General features: G+C 40.7%; 3 protein-coding genes across 5 annotated transcripts; 2 read left to right on the forward strand and 1 right to left on the reverse strand.

Moving 5' to 3' along the window:
* Positions 1-132: 132 nt before the first annotated feature.
* Positions 133-2,640, reverse strand: LOC111488213 (uncharacterized protein OsI_027940). Of its 2 annotated transcripts, none has more exons than XM_023135899.1 (6): positions 2,485-2,640; positions 1,403-1,589; positions 1,086-1,239; positions 936-982; positions 741-858; positions 133-491 (listed from the first exon to the last, which is right to left on the reverse strand). In XM_023135899.1, exons 1-6 carry the CDS (start codon positions 2,487-2,489, stop codon positions 361-363), a joined length of 642 nt encoding a protein of 213 aa, XP_022991667.1. In that variant the 5' UTR covers positions 2,490-2,640; the 3' UTR covers positions 133-360. The 2 variants fall into 2 exon arrangements, with proteins under 2 accessions (XP_022991667.1, XP_022991666.1); XM_023135898.1 differs by having other exon boundaries at positions 729-858.
* A 1,047-nt stretch (positions 2,641-3,687) lies between these two features.
* On the forward strand, positions 3,688-15,476 carry LOC111488461 (ABC transporter C family member 14-like). 2 transcript variants are annotated; one of them, XM_023136203.1, is made up of 12 exons: positions 3,688-3,794; positions 7,959-10,160; positions 10,260-10,580; positions 11,270-11,356; positions 11,458-12,066; positions 12,181-12,345; positions 13,344-13,638; positions 13,712-13,926; positions 14,072-14,377; positions 14,491-14,554; positions 14,666-14,905; positions 15,074-15,476. In XM_023136203.1, the coding sequence occupies exons 2-12, from the start codon at positions 8,094-8,096 to the stop codon at positions 15,172-15,174; spliced, it is 4,470 nt and encodes a 1,489-aa protein (XP_022991971.1). In that variant the 5' UTR covers positions 3,688-3,794; positions 7,959-8,093; the 3' UTR covers positions 15,175-15,476. The 2 variants fall into 2 exon arrangements, with proteins under 2 accessions (XP_022991971.1, XP_022991970.1); XM_023136202.1 differs by lacking the exon at positions 3,688-3,794 and adding an exon at positions 3,832-4,009.
* Positions 15,477-15,606: 130 nt separating this feature from the next.
* On the forward strand, positions 15,607-17,209 carry LOC111488281. The gene is made up of 3 exons (XM_023135979.1): positions 15,607-16,046; positions 16,784-16,905; positions 16,979-17,209. The coding sequence occupies exons 1-3, from the start codon at positions 15,704-15,706 to the stop codon at positions 17,093-17,095; spliced, it is 582 nt and encodes a 193-aa protein (XP_022991747.1). The 5' UTR covers positions 15,607-15,703; the 3' UTR covers positions 17,096-17,209.
* The last annotated feature ends 125 nt before the right edge of the window (positions 17,210-17,334 follow it).

Consider the following 17,334-nt stretch of genomic DNA (forward strand, 5'->3'; position numbering starts at 1 on the left):
GATAAATGAACCATAGATAACTTCGTATTCAAAATAAAGAAGAAAAATCTGTTTGAGCAGACTAAGCTTCAAGAGAAATCAGAGAAATCGTGAGATATATTCCAGCAAAAAAAAAAAAAAGCACCATACAGGTCAGTTCAACTCATTCTTAATGCATTCATTACCACCTATAAAACTAGTGAAATAATTGTTCTCCTGGATTGCAAAAAAAAGATTTTAAGCAGTTCGAAAATAGTAGCAGTTCCAGAGGAATACACAGTAAAATAGGCCACATCATAAAAGCTCAAAAATTCAATTCAAGCCACAACTATGAAAACATTTTTATCAAATGCTTGGTTATTTCTGAACAACCCCGCAAAATCATGTGCTAGCTGCTGCTGCTGCTGCTGCCGCCTCCTTTTTCTCTTCTGAGGATCCACCTTCGATTTCCGCCTCTGGCTTGGCAGATTCAGCCTTATCACCGCTTTTATCTGGCTTTGAGACCTCTTGTTCTACGATAACAAAATAACACAACACCATCAGCACAAAATAGCTAAATCGGTCAGATCAGCCAAATGCAGCAAACAAGTTAAACAGTCAACTTAAGTGAGAATCGTGCAGTCGAAAGTCACAAGATTTCAATTGCCCATATGCTACTCTTAATTATACATTCAACCACTGCAGAAACAATTCACAGACCCAAGGCACAGTGAATCATTCTGCACTACTTAAGCAAAATAGGAACTTACCGTCGTCGTCATCATCATCATCACTCCCGTTGAATTCATTATCATCTCCCACATCCATGCCAGCCATTCCACCCGCACCCAAGCCGCCCATACCACCCAAGCCGCCCATGCCACCCATGTCACCAAATTTCTGCAAGATGAAAACATTGATTAGAACAAGATACAGAGATGCAAAATACAGCAATCAGTTCAACAACACATCCTTACCGAAAAGTCCATGCCACCCAAATCCATGTCACCTAGACCAGCAGTTCCTGAACAACAAAAGAGTTGATCAGTACACATTAGCTACACAAGATAGGATGAAAAGTTTAATTCAAGGTAATAACCCAACAAGTTAGGGCACAACTAGACTACCATTATCTTCATCCTCATCCACCCATTTGTCCCAATCTACTTTGACATAATGGGGTGGCTTTCCATCTCCACGCAATAGCTTTTTCCACCATCCCTTCTCAGCCTTCTCTAAGATACAGAATATGCTCCGAACTCCAATGTTTACTTTACTCTCCTGTTAGAACGAAATATTTGTGTTAAACGGTGAACCATATATTTCTTCAAATTTTCCTGTCAACTTAGAAATTAGATGCGATCTACTAGGTCCATTCATTATATGATAGCATACTTGAAACAGAAAAGAAATAGCAAAAAAATTGAGTAATATGTCTACATACTTCAACATTAACTTTATCAAAAAGCTCCAACTTCAGTTCATAATGGTGATTCTCTGAACCAGCACTACCAGAGAAAGTGAATACTCCATCTGGCTCAAGATTGACCTTAGAATCCTTAGAGTCTGGGAGCTGCACAGTGATAAAGACCTTGTCCAGTCTCTGGGCCCATTTCACCTCCGGATGACGACTACATTTTATTAAACAATGTTATCAGTAATCATCCATGTATAAAGAAGTCTCTAAAGATATGCCCTTATAGAAAATCATCAGAAGAATGAATTAAACTAAATCCCATTTCTGAGTCCATATATCAAGCAACAGAATGCACTCAAAGAGTCAGCCACCTAATCAAAAGTTGAAACAACCACCCAAGACGATGTTATGAAATAAAATTCAGCAAAAAAGCCAACAAGATAAGCTCTTAGCCTTAGTTAACTATGTTGACTTGCACCGTAATAACGCCTAAGCAACGAGTCTCAGCTTTATGTTGACCCAAGAAACTAAAGAATTCTTTCAAGTCCTACAAGTCAAAAAAACAATAGTGCATCCCCACCAAATGTACAGTATACGATGTCAACAGAAAACCAGTTTCTGCAACCCGAATATATATGATTTGACAGATAATCCTCAACGTATATATACACACACACACACGGGTCGTACCAGAGTCAAAACTTACAACCGTCCGAAGTAAGAAAAAAAGGAACTATTTAGAACCCTAAATAACCCATCATGATTTTCCCACAATACTCGAGCCCAAAACGAACCAACTTTTACAAAGTCCAAGAACACGTCAATTAGAAAGCAACACAAAAGAATTAACATGACCATCATCACTTCGTAAGACATTTCTACCCAAGAACTCTCAAGATAGACCCTGACTCAAAATACCAAAGTAAAAGAGATAAAATCAAGAACGAAGCTAAGACGATTTCATGTATATCGCGCGACCAAGCACGGTTCGAGAAGTAAAAATGGAGAAAATGAAGATCACAAAACCAAAGATCAAAAAGAACACCCAACAGTATGCAATCTTGGGAAAGATCTAGCTTGACAGTGTTAGAAAGAGAGTAGTAATTTACCTCATTGCTTCGGATTATACAAAGATGATGAAAAAGTATGGCAAAACCCTAGAGAAATGTAAGAAAGAGGTAATGAGGAAACAGAAACCCTAACTCAAAAGATAAGCCAAGTGGGGGGTGTGAGTTGTCGAAATAAAAGAGGGGTGAACGAGGCTTCTAGTACTTTCTAGCTACAATCCCTCGCAAAATTTTCAATTTTGTGACGAATTGGGCTTCTATTTCATTGTCATGGCCCGATATTCTTATTGGGCTTTCGTTTGCCCTAGCTTGGGCTTCTATTCTTTTATAATGGGCCGACAGTCTTATTGGGCTTTCGCTTGCTCTAGCTTGGGCTTCTATTTTTCTAATCATGGGTCGATATTCTTATTGGGCTTTCGCTTGCCCTAGCTTGGGCTTTCATTATTTTTTCATGGGCCGATATTCTTATTGGGCTTCAGCTTGCCCTAGCTTGGGCTTCTATTAATTTATCATGGGCCGACATTCTTATTCGGCTTTCGCTTGCCCTTGCTTGGGCTTCGATTATTTTATCATGGGTCGATATTCTTATTAGGCTTTCGCTTGCCCTTGCTTGGGCATGGGCCAATATTCTTATTGGGGTTTCGCTTGCCCTTTCTTGGGCTTCCATCCTTTTATCATGGGCCGATATTCTTATTGGGCTTTCGCTTGCCCTTTCTTGGGCTTCCATCCTTTTATCATGGGTCGATATTCTTATTGGGCTTTCGCTTGCCCTAGATTGGGCTTTCATTATTTTTTAATGGGCCGATATTCTTATTGGGCTTTCGCTTGCCCTTTCTTCGGCTTCTATCCTTTTATCATGGGCCAATATTCTTATTGGGCTTCTATTTCTCGATAATAATGAAGCCTTCTCCATTTAGAGAAAAATAAAAGAAAAAAAAACACGTGAAACACGTGAACGCGAGGCTCCACCTCGGATTTATGTGTTATTTACCTTATTTCTCGCGTGGTGGTTTTTTTTTGTAGTGCATATATTTGGGTTATTTATTTTATAAAAATAACCTGTAAATGCCTATTTATTAAATATTAAATTAAAATTATTGGAACTAAAAAATGAATAAATAAATAATATTTCTTGATTTTTTTTTTTTTTTAATTGAATGAAGTCGCAGATAATTTTCTCCATCTGGTTGTTGAAAAGACATGCAAAATCATCGAGTCCAAATGGGTCTATCAAACGTACAAACAGCAAAAAACAACAAAATAATCAATTACGCATACCCTCAAGAAACCATAAATCAACACGATATGGACTCTGTCGGCGTTCTGCTAGTTTTCTCCCTTCTCAATAAGCTGTAAGTTTGCATTGAAATCATCCCCTTCCAAGTTCTTTAGTTGTTCTTCATTTGTTTGGTTTTTCAGTATGAATCTTTTCATTCTTTAATCAACTGGGTCTCTGTTAACATTTCCATGGAAGATACAGAGCTTATTCTGTAATACCCACGACCCCATCTGCCGCCATTAATTGACCTCTGTTTTTGTATCGTTTAGATTGAGAGAACACGACACTGTAAGAAGCTCGACGATGGTTACTCATTAGTTTATGGATCATCTTTGTTAAGCTTAGTGAGCTTCATTTCTCAGTCTTTGAGAGTGGAACAGTTTTTCTTTGGGGTTTTTAACTTTACGATTCTTTTGTAGTTTGCTGAGTGTTAAGGATAGTTGACCGTTCATTAAGGCAAATATCTAGATATTTGCCTTACATTACGGGTTACCATATTTTCTCTTTTACTAAATGCAAATATATTGTATTCATTTATTATTCTTTCCTTTTATCGCTATTTCCTTATTATTTGTAATTTACCTTATTTCTGTATTCTGTAAATGATTATAAATAAGAGAACTCTCACCACCATTTGGGCGTGGTGGATTAATCAAACATTAACATGGTATCAGAGCCCTTTCGGTTTAACAACCCTGATCCTTTCTTCTCTATGGCTTCCGAATCTTGTTATCATCTTCTTCCTTTCAATACTCTAATCCATATGATCACCATCAAACTTTCTTCCTCCAATTATCTTCTTTGGAAAAGCCAACTTCTCCCTCTTCTTGAGAGTCAAGACATGCTGGGCTATGTCGATGGAACTATGGTTCCACCACCTCGCTTTGAACCAGAAACCTCCTCAACATTCAACCCCAAATATTTGGCATGGAGAGCAGCCGATCAACGACTTCTCTGTCTCCTGCTCTCCTCTCTCACTGAGGAAGCCATGGCTGTTGTCGTTGGTCTCTCTACTGCACGTGATGTTTGGCTTGCGTTGGAAACTACGTACAGCCATCAGTCAAAAGCTCGTGAACTGAGACTCAAGGATGACTTGCAGTTGATGAAACGTGGCACAAAACCTGTTGCTGAGTATGCCCGTGCCTTCAAAAAAATTTGTGACCAACTTCATGCCATTGGCAGACCCGTCGAGGACATTGATAAAGTGCATTGGTTCCTTCGTGGACTCGGCACCGAATTTTCAGCTTTTTCTACTGCTCAGATGGCTCTCACCCCTATCCCCTGTTTTGCAGATCTAGTCTCTAAAACTGAAAGTTTTGAGTTGTTCCAGCGCTCCCTTGAGTCCTCTGACTCCACTCCTACAGCATTCATAGCCACTAATCGTGGCCGCACCCATGAAAGTCACCCTGCTTCCTTTACCAACCAGCGAGGTCGTTCTTATTCTCACAAAAACAACTCTCTTGTCCATATACACCTGCTCAAAATGGTCGTGTTGAGAGAAAACATCGTCATGTGACTGAGACTGGCTTGGCCCTTCTCTTTCACTCTCATCTTTCTCCTCGTTTTTGGGTTGACGCCTTCAGCACTGCAGCTTATATTATCAACCGGTTGCCTACTCCACTTCTTGGAGGTAAGTCACCCTTTGAACTCCTTTATGGCTACACTCCACATTATGACAATTTTCATCCCTTTGGTTGTCGTGTTTATCCTTATTTGCGTGATTATATGCCTAACAAGCTTTCTCCCCGCAGCATTCCTTGTATTTTTTTGGGTTATAGTCCTGTTCATAAAGGGTTCCGCTGTCTTGATCCCGCCACCACTAAGCTATATATCACCTGCCATGCTCAATTTGATGAAACTCACTTTCCTGCTATCCCTAGCTCCCAAGCCCAACCTCTTTCCACTATTCCTATTTCAAATTTCTTGGAACCACATCTTCATCATATTGATTCATCCCCCCCTACCACTTCATCACCGCACATTCCTCAATCCAGTTCATCCCCGTGTGATATTTGTTCTGACCTTGTAGATGAGTCTGTGCAGGTTGATACTTCTCTTGCAGGTTCCACTTTGTCACCCTCGACTTCTAATTCAACCTCTATTGAACCTCCTGTTGATTTCTCTTCTTTGAGCACTCATCCTATGATCACACGCGCCAAAGCTGGTATATTCAAGACTCGTCATCCAGCAAATCTTGGTATGTTGGGCTCATCTGGACTTCTCTCTGCTCTTCTTGCATCCACTGAGCCAAAAGGATTCAAATCTGCGGCTAAGAATCCTGCTTGGGTGGCTGCCATGGATGAAGAAATTCGAGCGTTACAACAAAATGATACTTGGACTTTGGTTCCTCGCCCTGCCAACACCAACATCGTGGGCTCTAAATGGGTGTTTCGTATTAAATATTTGCCCGATGGATCCGTCGAGCGTTTCAAGGCTCGTCTCGTTGCCAAAGGTTATACTCAGGTTCCTGGTCTTGACTACACTGACACTTTCAGTCCAGTTGTCAAAGCTACCACTGTCCGTGTTGTGCTTTCTATTGCAGTCACAAATAAATGGCCTCTTCGACAACTTGATGTCAAGAATGCTTTTCTCAATGGAACGCTTATTGAACGTGTTCATATGGAACAACCTCCTGGGTATGTTGATCCTCGATTTCCAAAGCATGTTTGTCTATTAAAGAAAGCTCTCTATGGCTTAAAGCAAGCTCCTCGTGCTTGGTTTCAGCGTTTTAGCTCATTTCTTCTCACACTTGGGTTTTCTTGTAGTCGCGCTGACACGTCCCTTTTTGTCTTTCATCAGCAATCTAACCTTATCTATTTGCTTCTTTATGTTGATGACATTATTGTTACCGGCAACAACTCATCTCTTATTAACAGCTTTACTCGCAAGCTTCATTCTGAGTTTGCTACCAAAGATTTGGGTTCTCTCAGTTACTTTCTTGGTCTTGAAGCTTCACCCACTCCTGATGGTCTCTTTATCAGTCAGTTAAAATATGCTCGAGATATTCTTACTCGTGCTCAGTTGCTCGATAGCAAACCAGTTCACACTCCCATGGTTGTTTCTCAACACCTGACTGCTGATGGTTCTCCTTTCTCTGATCCTACTCTCTACAGATCTCTTGTTGGCGCCCTTCAGTACTTGACTATCACGCGTCCAGATATTGCCTATGCTGTCAATTCTGTCAGTCAATTCTTGCATGCCCCTACTGCAGATCACTTTCTTGCTGTCAAACGTATTCTTCGCTATGTCAAAGGAACACTCCACTTTGGTCTTATCTTTCGTCCATCCACTGTTCCTAGTACGCTAGTCGCTTATTCGGATGCTGACTGGGCTGGTTGTCCCGATACTCGTCGTTCTACATCCGGCTATTCTATTTATCTTGGTAACAATCTCATTTCTTGGAGTGCCAAAAAGCAACCTACTGTATCACGCTCCAGCTGTGAATCTGAGTATCGTGCTCTTGCCACAACTGCTGCTGAACTTCTTTGGGTTACGCATCTTTTGCATGACCTCAAGGTCCCTATTTCACAGCAGCCCTTACTCTTATGTGACAACAAAAGTGCTATTTTTTTGAGCTCTAATCCTGTTTCTCACAAGCGGGCCAAACATGTTGAACTAGATTATCATTTCCTTCGAGAACTTGTTATCGCTGGCAAACTTCGTACACAATATGTACCCTCTCATCTCCAAGTTGCTGACATCTTCACAAAGAGTATTTCTCGACCTCTCTTTGAATTTTTCAGATCCAAGCTTCATGTTCGTTCAAATCCGACGCTCAGCTTGCGGGGGGGTGTTAAGGATAGTTGACCGTTCATTAAGGCAAATATCTAGATATTTGCCTTACATTACGGGTTACCATATTTTCTCTTTTACTAAATGCAAATATATTGTATTCATTTATTATTCTTTCCTTTTATCGCTATTTCCTTATTATTTGTAATTTACCTTATTTCTATATTCTGTAAATGATTATAAATAAGAGAACTCTCACCACCATTTGGGCGTGGTGGATTAATCAAACATTAACACTGAGATTGCCCTTTTAGTGTTTGTTTATTGTCATTTTTATGTATAGTTTATCTTCTGGGTTGTGATCTTCTGTTTTGCTTCTGTGTTTTCTCTTCTGGGTTGTGATCTCCTGGCTTTGTATTTTCGTTTGAATCTCTTAGTGTCAGTGTATTTTCAGATGCTTCTTATGATTTCTCGTGAGTTTATGACGAATGCTGTTCATTTTCAGGGAACTGCGAGAAGGGAACGTTGTTCCCTCAAGCGTACTTATTAAGATGAACCCATAATCTGTAATGCCCTAAGCCCACCGCTAACAGATATCACACCATTGTGTGGTGATTCGTCTTTGTAGAAATCAGGGAATATGGCTTCTGCTTCGTGGTTAACATCGTTCTCTTGCACTGTGGTTCAATCTTCAAAAGGGGCTTATCCTTCAACTATTTCCCAATGGCTGCAATTCATTTTTCTATCTCCATGTCCTCAAAGAGCACTTTTATCCTCTATTGACCTTCTATTTCTACTCCTTGTCATATCATTTGCAGCTCAAAAGCTTTATTCTAAGTTTACTGCTCAAGAACGGCCCGGCTCTGATTTGAACCAACTTCTCATCGAGAAGAAGAGAGCTCGTCTCGAAACTACAATCTGGTTCAAACTCTCATTGATTTTGAGTGTTCTATTTGCCTTGATTTGCATTGTTTTTTGTGTTCTATCTTTTACTACAAGTAAACAATCGCAATGGAAATTAACCAATGGATTATTTTGGTTAGTTCATGCTGTAACTCATTCAGTGATTGCTATCTTGATCATTCATGAAAAGAGATTTGAAGCTGCTAGGCACCCGTTAACACTCCGCCTTTATTGGGCTGCAAATTTCGTTATTATTTGTCTCTTTACTGTATCTGGGATTATTCGTCTCATTTCTGCCAAAGAAACTGCGGAACCCAACTTGAGGTTCAATGACATTGTTTTCATAGTTTTCTTGCCATTGTCAATGGTTTTTCTTTATATTGCTATTGAAGGATCAACCGGCATTACGATGACCAGAACAGCGCAAGAAATTGAGCCCTCAAACGAATCCAATGTGACTGCCTATGCTTCAGCTTCTGCACTGTCCAAATTATTCTGGTTTTGGATGAACCCTTTGCTTAAAAAAGGGTATGTGGCCCCTTTAGTTATTGACCAAGTACCATCCCTTTCTCCAGAACACAGGGCTGCAGCCAGGCTAGCAATATTTGAATCAAAATGGCCTAAACCACATGAGAGAATCGAGCATCCTGTGCAGGCCACATTGATTCGGTGCTTCTGGAAGGACATTCGCTTCACTGGCTTTCTTGCAGTTATCCGTATTAGTGTCATGTTTATGGGACCTGCCCTTATCCAAAGTTTTATTGATTATACTTCTGGAAAAAGAAGCTCCTCTTATGAAGGGTACTACCTCATATTATCCCTCATGTTTGCTAAATTTTTTGAAGTGTTAACTACTCATCACTTCAACTTCCACTCCCAGAAGCTTGGAATGCTTATTCGGTGTACCCTTATTACTTCAATATACAAGAAAGGCCTAAAGCTATCATCATCTGCCAGGCAGGCTCATGGGATTGGACAAATTGTAAACTATATGGCTGTAGATGCCCAGCAACTTTCAGATATGATGCTGCAATTACATGCTATATGGTTGACACCATTTCAAGTTGCTATAGCCTTTGGGCTCTTGTATGCCTATCTTCGTGCTGCGGTGGCTGCTGCAGCGGTCGGACTTTTGGCTGTCTTTTTGTTTGTTTTTCTTACTACCAAGAATAACAATAGGTTCATGATGCAATTGATGATGGGCCGGGATTCAAGGATGAAAGCAACAAACGAGATGCTTAACAATATGCGTGTGATTAAGTTCCAAGCATGGGAGAAACATTTTCAAAACCGAGTCCTAACTTTTCGTGGTATAGAGTTTAAATGGCTTACCAAGTTCATGTATTCAGTATCTGCCACTATGTTGGTGATGGGGAGCTCTCCAGCGGTGATATCAACTATTACCTTTGGCTTTGCAATCCTCTTAGGCATTCGACTCGATGCCGGGACAGTGTTTACAGCTATGAGTCTCTTCAGGCTTGTGCAGGAGCCTATTAGAACCTTCCCTCAGTCTTTGATTTCACTGTCACAAGCAGTAATATCACTTGGAAGGTTGGATCGGTTCATGTTGAGTGGGGAATTGAAGGAGGATTCAGTGGAGAGGGAAGAAGTATGTGACAATGGCATAGCAGTCGAGGTTCGAGATGGGTCGTTTAGCTGGGAGGACGAGGAGGGTGTAGTTTTGAAAGATTTAAATTTTAATGTTAGGAAAGGAGAGCTCACAGCTGTTGTTGGCATTGTGGGATCTGGAAAATCTTCTATTCTGGCTTCAGTTCTGGGCGAGATGCATAAAATATCTGGAAGGGTACGATCCTTTTTCAATCCTTGACTGAAAGTGAAAAAAAAACACTTAATAACTTGCAGGATTTATGATAACTTTGCCCCCCCAATCTCTTTCTAACAGGTTCGGGTATGTGGGACAACGGCTTACGTCGCCCAAACTTCATGGATACAGAATGGGACTATTGAAGAGAACATATTGTTTGGTTTGCCAATGGACAGGAACAGATATAGGGAAGTAATCCGAGTTTGTTGCCTGGAAAAGGACTTAGAAATGATGGAATTCAGAGATCAAACGGAGATTGGTGAACGAGGTATTAATCTAAGTGGTGGTCAGAAACAGAGGATACAACTTGCCAGAGCTGTATATCAAGATTGCGACGTTTATCTCCTTGATGATGTGTTTAGTGCTGTCGATGCTCACACGGGGTCGGAAATATTCAAGGTGACAAGTGATAACACATGCACAAAGTACTTTTCATCTTGTTTAATAGTGACTAAAAGTTTTCTTTACAACAGTTTTAAAGCATTTGAAGTTCTTTGGTTTTTGGTTTTAAATACTTTTCATATCGGTTTGAGAGGGAAACGAAACATTCCTTATAAGGCTGTGGAAATCTTTCCTTAACAAATGCGTTTTAAAATCGTGAGGCTGACGGCAATACGTAATAGGCCGGCCAAAGCAGACAATATCTGCTAGTCGTAGGTCTAGGCTGTTACAACTTTTATTGGGTGCATCCTTCTCCATATTTTTCACCTCTATGGTTGTCTTTTGTGTATCACTTGCTTTAAAGGAGAACCAATCATGCTCTTAGACTTAGACTGTGATATCCCACATTGGTTGGGGAGGAGAACGAAACACCCTTTATAAGGGTGTGGAAACCTCTCCCTAGCAGACGCATTTTAAACCCTTGAGGAGAACCTCGAAAGGGAAAGTCGAAAGAGGACAATATCTGCTAGTGGTGGGCCTGAGCCGTTACATAGACCATGTAATAGAGGCAGTGATCCTTGTACCGTCTTTGCTGCTGTGCTTTAAAAGATCAGTGGCTGTGTTAAAGCCATTCTCGTTTCCATTTCATGTAAAATATGAGTTGTAGGAAGTGATGTTCATCCAATTTTTATATGATATTTTCACAGGAGTGTGTGAGGGGAATTCTCAGAGACAAGACTGTCATACTTGTTACTCACCAAGTTGATTTCTTGCACAATGTGGACCTTATCTTAGTAAGTATATTATTTATAAACAAATTCTTTTTGGTTGAAGTTTCTGAAGCAAACTATCCCTTACAGTTAAGAGGACTGAATTTTGGTGCCACTTTCGATAGGTAATGCGTGACGGGATGATTGTGCAATCGGGGAAGTATAGTGATTTATTAAGCTCCGGAACAGATTTTGAGGCATTGGTTGCTGCACATGAAACCTCCATGGAAAGTGTGGAAAACAGCACGGCTGAAACAGTTGAAAACCGTCCCCTACTACGAAAATCTTCATCGATTAATGGTGAAAACAATGCTGTTGATAAGCTAAGCCCAAATAAGGGCTCTTCTAAGCTCATCCAAGATGAAGAGAGGGAAACAGGAAGAGTTAGTTGGGAAGTCTACAAAGTTTACTGCACAGAGGCCTTTGGATGGTGGGGTGTGGCCGTCGTGTTGGGACTAGCTTTTGCAGGGCAATTGTCGTCTATGTCTAGTGATTACTGGCTCTCATATGAAACTTCGGACGAAAATGCCGAATCATTTGATCCCTCGCTTTTCATTACCGTCTATGCCATACTCGCTTGCGTTTCATTGGTGTTGGTGGCTTTCAGATCCTTTGGCATTATATTGTTGGGGCTTAAGACAGCCACTGTTTTCTTCTCACAAATTCTCAATTGCATTCTACATGCTCCCATGTCGTTTTTTGACACTACACCTTCAGGAAGGATACTAAGTCGGGTAAGAAATCGATGTTTTTTTGCACGTTAGATTATTCAGATATATTCATGTAGTTATGTATGAGAAATGAGCTATATTCAAGCCATTCACTGAAGATTACTTTTCTTTAATCAGGCATCAAATGATCAGACCAACATCGATTTGTTCATCCCCATTTTCATGGAAAGTAGTCTGGTCCTGTACTTTGCTGTGTTCGGTATAATCGTCATTATATGTCAATATTCCTGGCCTACAGCTTTCTTCCTTATTCCACTTGGCTGGCTTAACGTGTGGTACCGGGTACGTTTTTTCATTTAATTTGGTCTGGTGTGTTGAGGATTGTTGGGAGAGAGTCCCACATTGGCTAATTTAGGGAATGATCATGGGTTTGATTGGTATGAGGCATTTTGGGGAAGCTCAAAGCAAAGCCACGAGAGCTTATGCTTAAAGTGGACAATATCATACAATTGTGGAGAGTCGTGATTCCTAACATGGTATCAGAGTCATGCCCTTATCTTAGCCATGTCAATAAGATTCTCAAGCGTCGAACAAAGGTTGTACTTTGTTCGAGGACTCCAGAGAAGGAGTCGAACCTCGATTAAGGGAAAGTTGTTCTAGGGCTCCATGGGTCTCAGGAGAGGCTCTATAGTGTACTTTGTTCGAGGAGAGGATTGTTGAGAGGGAGTCCCATATTGGCTAATTTAGGGAAAGATCATGGATTTATAAGTAAGGAATACATCTTCATTGGTATGAGACCTTTTGGGAAAACCCAAAGCAAAGCCATGAAAGCTTATGCCCAAAGTGGACAATATTATACCATTGTAGAGAGTCGCGATTCCTAACATGGTATCAGAGTCATGCCCTTATCTTATCCATGTCAATAGGATCCTCAAATATCGAACAAAGAAATGGTGATTCTTGAAGGTGTAGTCAAAAGTGACTCAAGTGTCGAACAAAGGGTGTACTTTGTTCGGGACTCCAGAGAAGGAGTCAAGCCTCGATTAAGGAGAGGCTATTCGAGGGCTCCATAAGTCTCAGAGGAGGCTCTATAGTGTACTTTGTTCGAGGGGATGATGGTTGGGAGTGAGTCCCACATTGGCTAATTTAGGGAACGATCATGGATTTATAAGTAAGGAATACATCTTCATTGGTATAAGACCTTTTGGGAAGGCCTAAAGCAAAGCCATGAGAGCTTATGCTCAAAGTGGACAATATCATACCATTGTAGAGAGTCGTGATTCCTAACAGGGTGTGCGTCTTCTAACTCATGACTCGTTGCTTTGTATACACATATACAGGGCTATTTCCTTTCATCATCTCGTGAGCTAACTCGCCTGGACGCTATCACAAAAGCACCTATTATTCATCACTTTTCAGAAAGCATAACTGGAGTAACGACGATACGTTCATTTAGAAAACAAGAGCTATTTTGCGACGAGAATATCAAACGGGTCAATGCCAATTTATGCATGGATTTCTACAATAATGGATCTAAGGAGTGGTTGGGTTTCCGTTTGGAGCTGCTTGGAAGTATCTTCCTCTGTATATCTGCTTTGTTCATGATCTTATTACCAAGCAGTATTATAAACCCAGGTACTCATATTTGGATCTTTATATCTGTAATGAAAACTAGCCGTGTTCATCAGTTATATTGTATTTGATGCAGCAACTGTTGGTTTATCACTTTCATATGGATTATCCTTGAATAGTGCGTTGTTCTGGGCCATTTATGTGAGTTGCTTCATTGAGAACAAAATGGTTTCTGTTGAGAGAATAAAGCAGTTCTCCATAATACCCTCTGAAGCAGCATGGAGGATTGAACACAAACTTCCTCCTCCAAACTGGCCTACCCGTGGTGATGTTCATCTGCAAGACCTGCTGGTAATTATCTATGACTTCTGTCCCGCCTCGTTTTGGAAGAAATGGACTTCATATCATCTTCTCGAGAACGTATTTAGAATGACTTTGATGTTTAAACTTTTGAAACGTTAGAAACTCGAATATGATTTAAATTTTTTGGCTGCAGGTGCGATATCGCCCGAACACTCCATTGGTTCTCAAGGGTATCACTCTAAGCATTCATGGGGGAGAAAAGATTGGAGTTGTTGGCAGAACAGGAAGTGGAAAATCAACTCTAGTCCAAGTCTTCTTTAGGCTTGTTGAACCTTCGGGAGGGAAAATAATCGTCGATGGCATCGACATAGGCACGCTTGGGCTTCATGATCTTCGCTCACGGTTCGGGATCATTCCCCAAGAACCGGTTCTTTTTGAAGGAACTGTGAGAAGCAATGTCGATCCAATTGGCCAGTATACCGATGAAGAAATATGGCAGGTGATCATGCATATATATATATTTACATTAATCTTTCGTGTCTTACATATCATTGGGAAGTGCATTAACACGTAAACGACTACTATCTTTTCTAAGTCTTTCTCTATTTGTAGAGTCTTGAGAGATGCCAACTTAAAGATGTTATAGCTGCAAAACCCGACAAACTCGATGCATCAGGTGCACGCCTTCTCCCGGTCAACGTCTCAAGCCAAATCTTGCTTGAACTTATAATTTTTTTCGATCTGTTCAAAGATGAGTTATTTTAACCAATCATCTATACTATGCCAGTGGTTGCTAATGGAGACAATTGGAGTGTGGGGCAGAGACAGCTTCTCTGTTTAGGAAGGGTTATGTTAAAGCGTAGCCAGCTTTTGTTCATGGACGAGGCGACAGCTTCAGTTGATTCACAAACCGACGCTGTGATTCAAAAGATCATCCGAGAGGACTTCACGACGTGTACGATTATCAGCATTGCTCACAGAATTCCAACAGTTATGGACTGTGATAGAGTTTTGGTTATAGATGCAGGTCAGTGCTCTCGCTCTATCGTAACGTTCGTTCGTTCGTTGATTATTTTCTGGTTAAAATTACGTCTTGAACATTCAATACGAGGTTCTAGTCATTTCCGGGATCACTGCATATCCAATATCATTCATTCTCTTTAGCTCCCTAAACACTTTGTGTACCATGCAACAGGACTTGCTAAAGAGTTTGACAAGCCATCTAAGTTGCTGGAGAGGCCGTCGCTATTCGGTGGGTTGGTTCAAGAGTATGCTAGCCGCTCCACTGACTTGTAACTCACCGTTGTGCATATCACCCACAGGCAAAACTTCCACAAATTAGCCTTTTGGAACAGATTCATCCTTCATTGCCAAAAATCATTATAGAATCCTTCCACTCCACATGTGATTGTATGCTAATATTTGATTGAACCGTTGACAGAATGGTTTGTTGAAAGAATCGATGGTTAAAGATATATTTTTTGTTTTAATTTCTAGAACCGATGTTGGGAGAGAGTCCCATATTGGCTGATTTAGAAGACATATTGAGTTTATAAGTAAGGAATACATCTCTATCGCTACAAGGTACGAGGTGTTTTGGAAAGTCCAAAGTAAAATTATGGAAGCTTAGGCTCAAAATGAACCGGAGATATTGCCATTAAAAATTATATATATAATTGAGGCGGTTCGGTTTGGTCGGTTCCTAATTTCTTTTCTACACACCCTCGGGAAATAAACCCTACGAAATCCGGAACGTGTTCTTCATCTTCTATGTCTAAACCCTAGCCACCAGTTGTTCTCTGAATTCACAGAGCGACAGAGAGAGATGGGAAGGTCTCGAAGAAAGTACAAGAGATCTCGGGCAAAAGTGCAGGTCGGCTTGCCCAAACGAAATCCCAATGTCTTCAAGCCATCTTTCTGTATGCCGCCGAAGCTCCGCTCCTTGCTTGCCGAACAATTTGAAGAAGATCCCGCATGGGACGAGAAAGCCAGTGTCATTCACAACTACAAGTCCTTCGGTGTTCTTTCTAATCCTAATTTGCTCAGTGTTCGTTCCCGAACGGATCACATCGTTGAGAGCGACTCTCTCCAGGTCCCGCCGTCATTGCCGCCTTCCGATGACCCTGATTCGGTGCTTGATTCTTCCGGTAGTGATGTGGAAGAGGACGGTGAGTTTGAGTTTTATTTCTGCTGGTATTCCCGCATGGATATCCTTGTGTTTTGTGAAATTTCTGGATTTTGAAGGAGCGGGATGGTTCGAGGGTAGTTAATGTTAATTAGTTGGTTTCATGGAATATTAAACCTTCTGCTGAAGCTTAAGTGAACGATTTCTCGGTATAGTTTCTGTTGCACTGTTAATTGTTTGGTTTTCTTGACCTGGAAGGATTCACAGCTTAGCAAAGGTTTCACAGTTTCTGAATAGCTTTAAGAAGTGGCAACTTTCCATTGAACCAAAAGTTCATCCAAACTGGGTGGATTTTGTGGGTGATTGATCCTGTTTTGGCAACTTTTTACGCAAGTAGATATTGTCCGCTTGTCCGCTTTGGTCCATTACGGATCGCCATCAGCCTTGTGATTTTTTAAATGCGTCTTTCAGAGTTACGCAATAGAACCGGTACTCATCCAAATATTGTTTTCTTTGAGTTTCCCTTTCAGGGTTTCGGGCTTTCCCTCTAGGTTGTTGAGTTTTCCCTTCTGGGCTTCCCATTATGCCTCTTCCAAGGAGAGGTTGTTCCGTTTGGGATCTCACACTCCTACTCGATGGGTATTGAAATGAAATAGAATGTTGATTGACTTGATATTAATGTCTTATTTGTCACATATGAAGATGCCTATACCAACTTTTGAGCTGTGTTTCTGATTTGATCTTGTGCTGATTCTGTGTTCTTTCTTTTGTGTACATAAGATTTGAAAACAGCCCTTGGAAAGAAGCGCAAAGATGGGAAATCTGCACCTCTAAAACCTTTGACGACGATTCAGCGTGTTCATGTCGGGAGGCTAATCGAGAAATATGGAGATGATCATGAGGTAGGCTTCAGTTTTACTTGCTTTTAGATCGGACTAATTGGCTTATTTTTTCTCACTGAAAGTTGTTCTGCAGAGGATGTTCATGGACACAAAGCTGAACTCAATGCAGCATTCTGTTGCCACTCTGGAGAAACTATGCAAAAGATACCACAGTTGTTTAGATAAGAATCCCTTGATACTGACTCGTTAAAGATCTTTCAAATTGTTCTGTTACTGAGGTGAAATCAGATAGGTATGATCATGAAATCTTATTGAGCAATATTGTTTTGAACCCTAATCTATGAGAGGCTCGAAAGATGGTTCATTCCCTTGCTTGCTGTTTTCTTCCTTTCAAGGAACTGGCCAACCCATAATTCTAATTCTTGGTGGCGTCTAGGATGGTTTGGTTGGAACAACTTTGTAAAAAAGTGAGTGCTACCACTCCATAAA

Source organism: Cucurbita maxima, unplaced genomic scaffold (assembly GCF_002738345.1).
Source record: "Cucurbita maxima cultivar Rimu unplaced genomic scaffold, Cmax_1.0 Cma_Scf00013, whole genome shotgun sequence".
Taxonomy (NCBI): domain Eukaryota; kingdom Viridiplantae; phylum Streptophyta; class Magnoliopsida; order Cucurbitales; family Cucurbitaceae; genus Cucurbita; species Cucurbita maxima.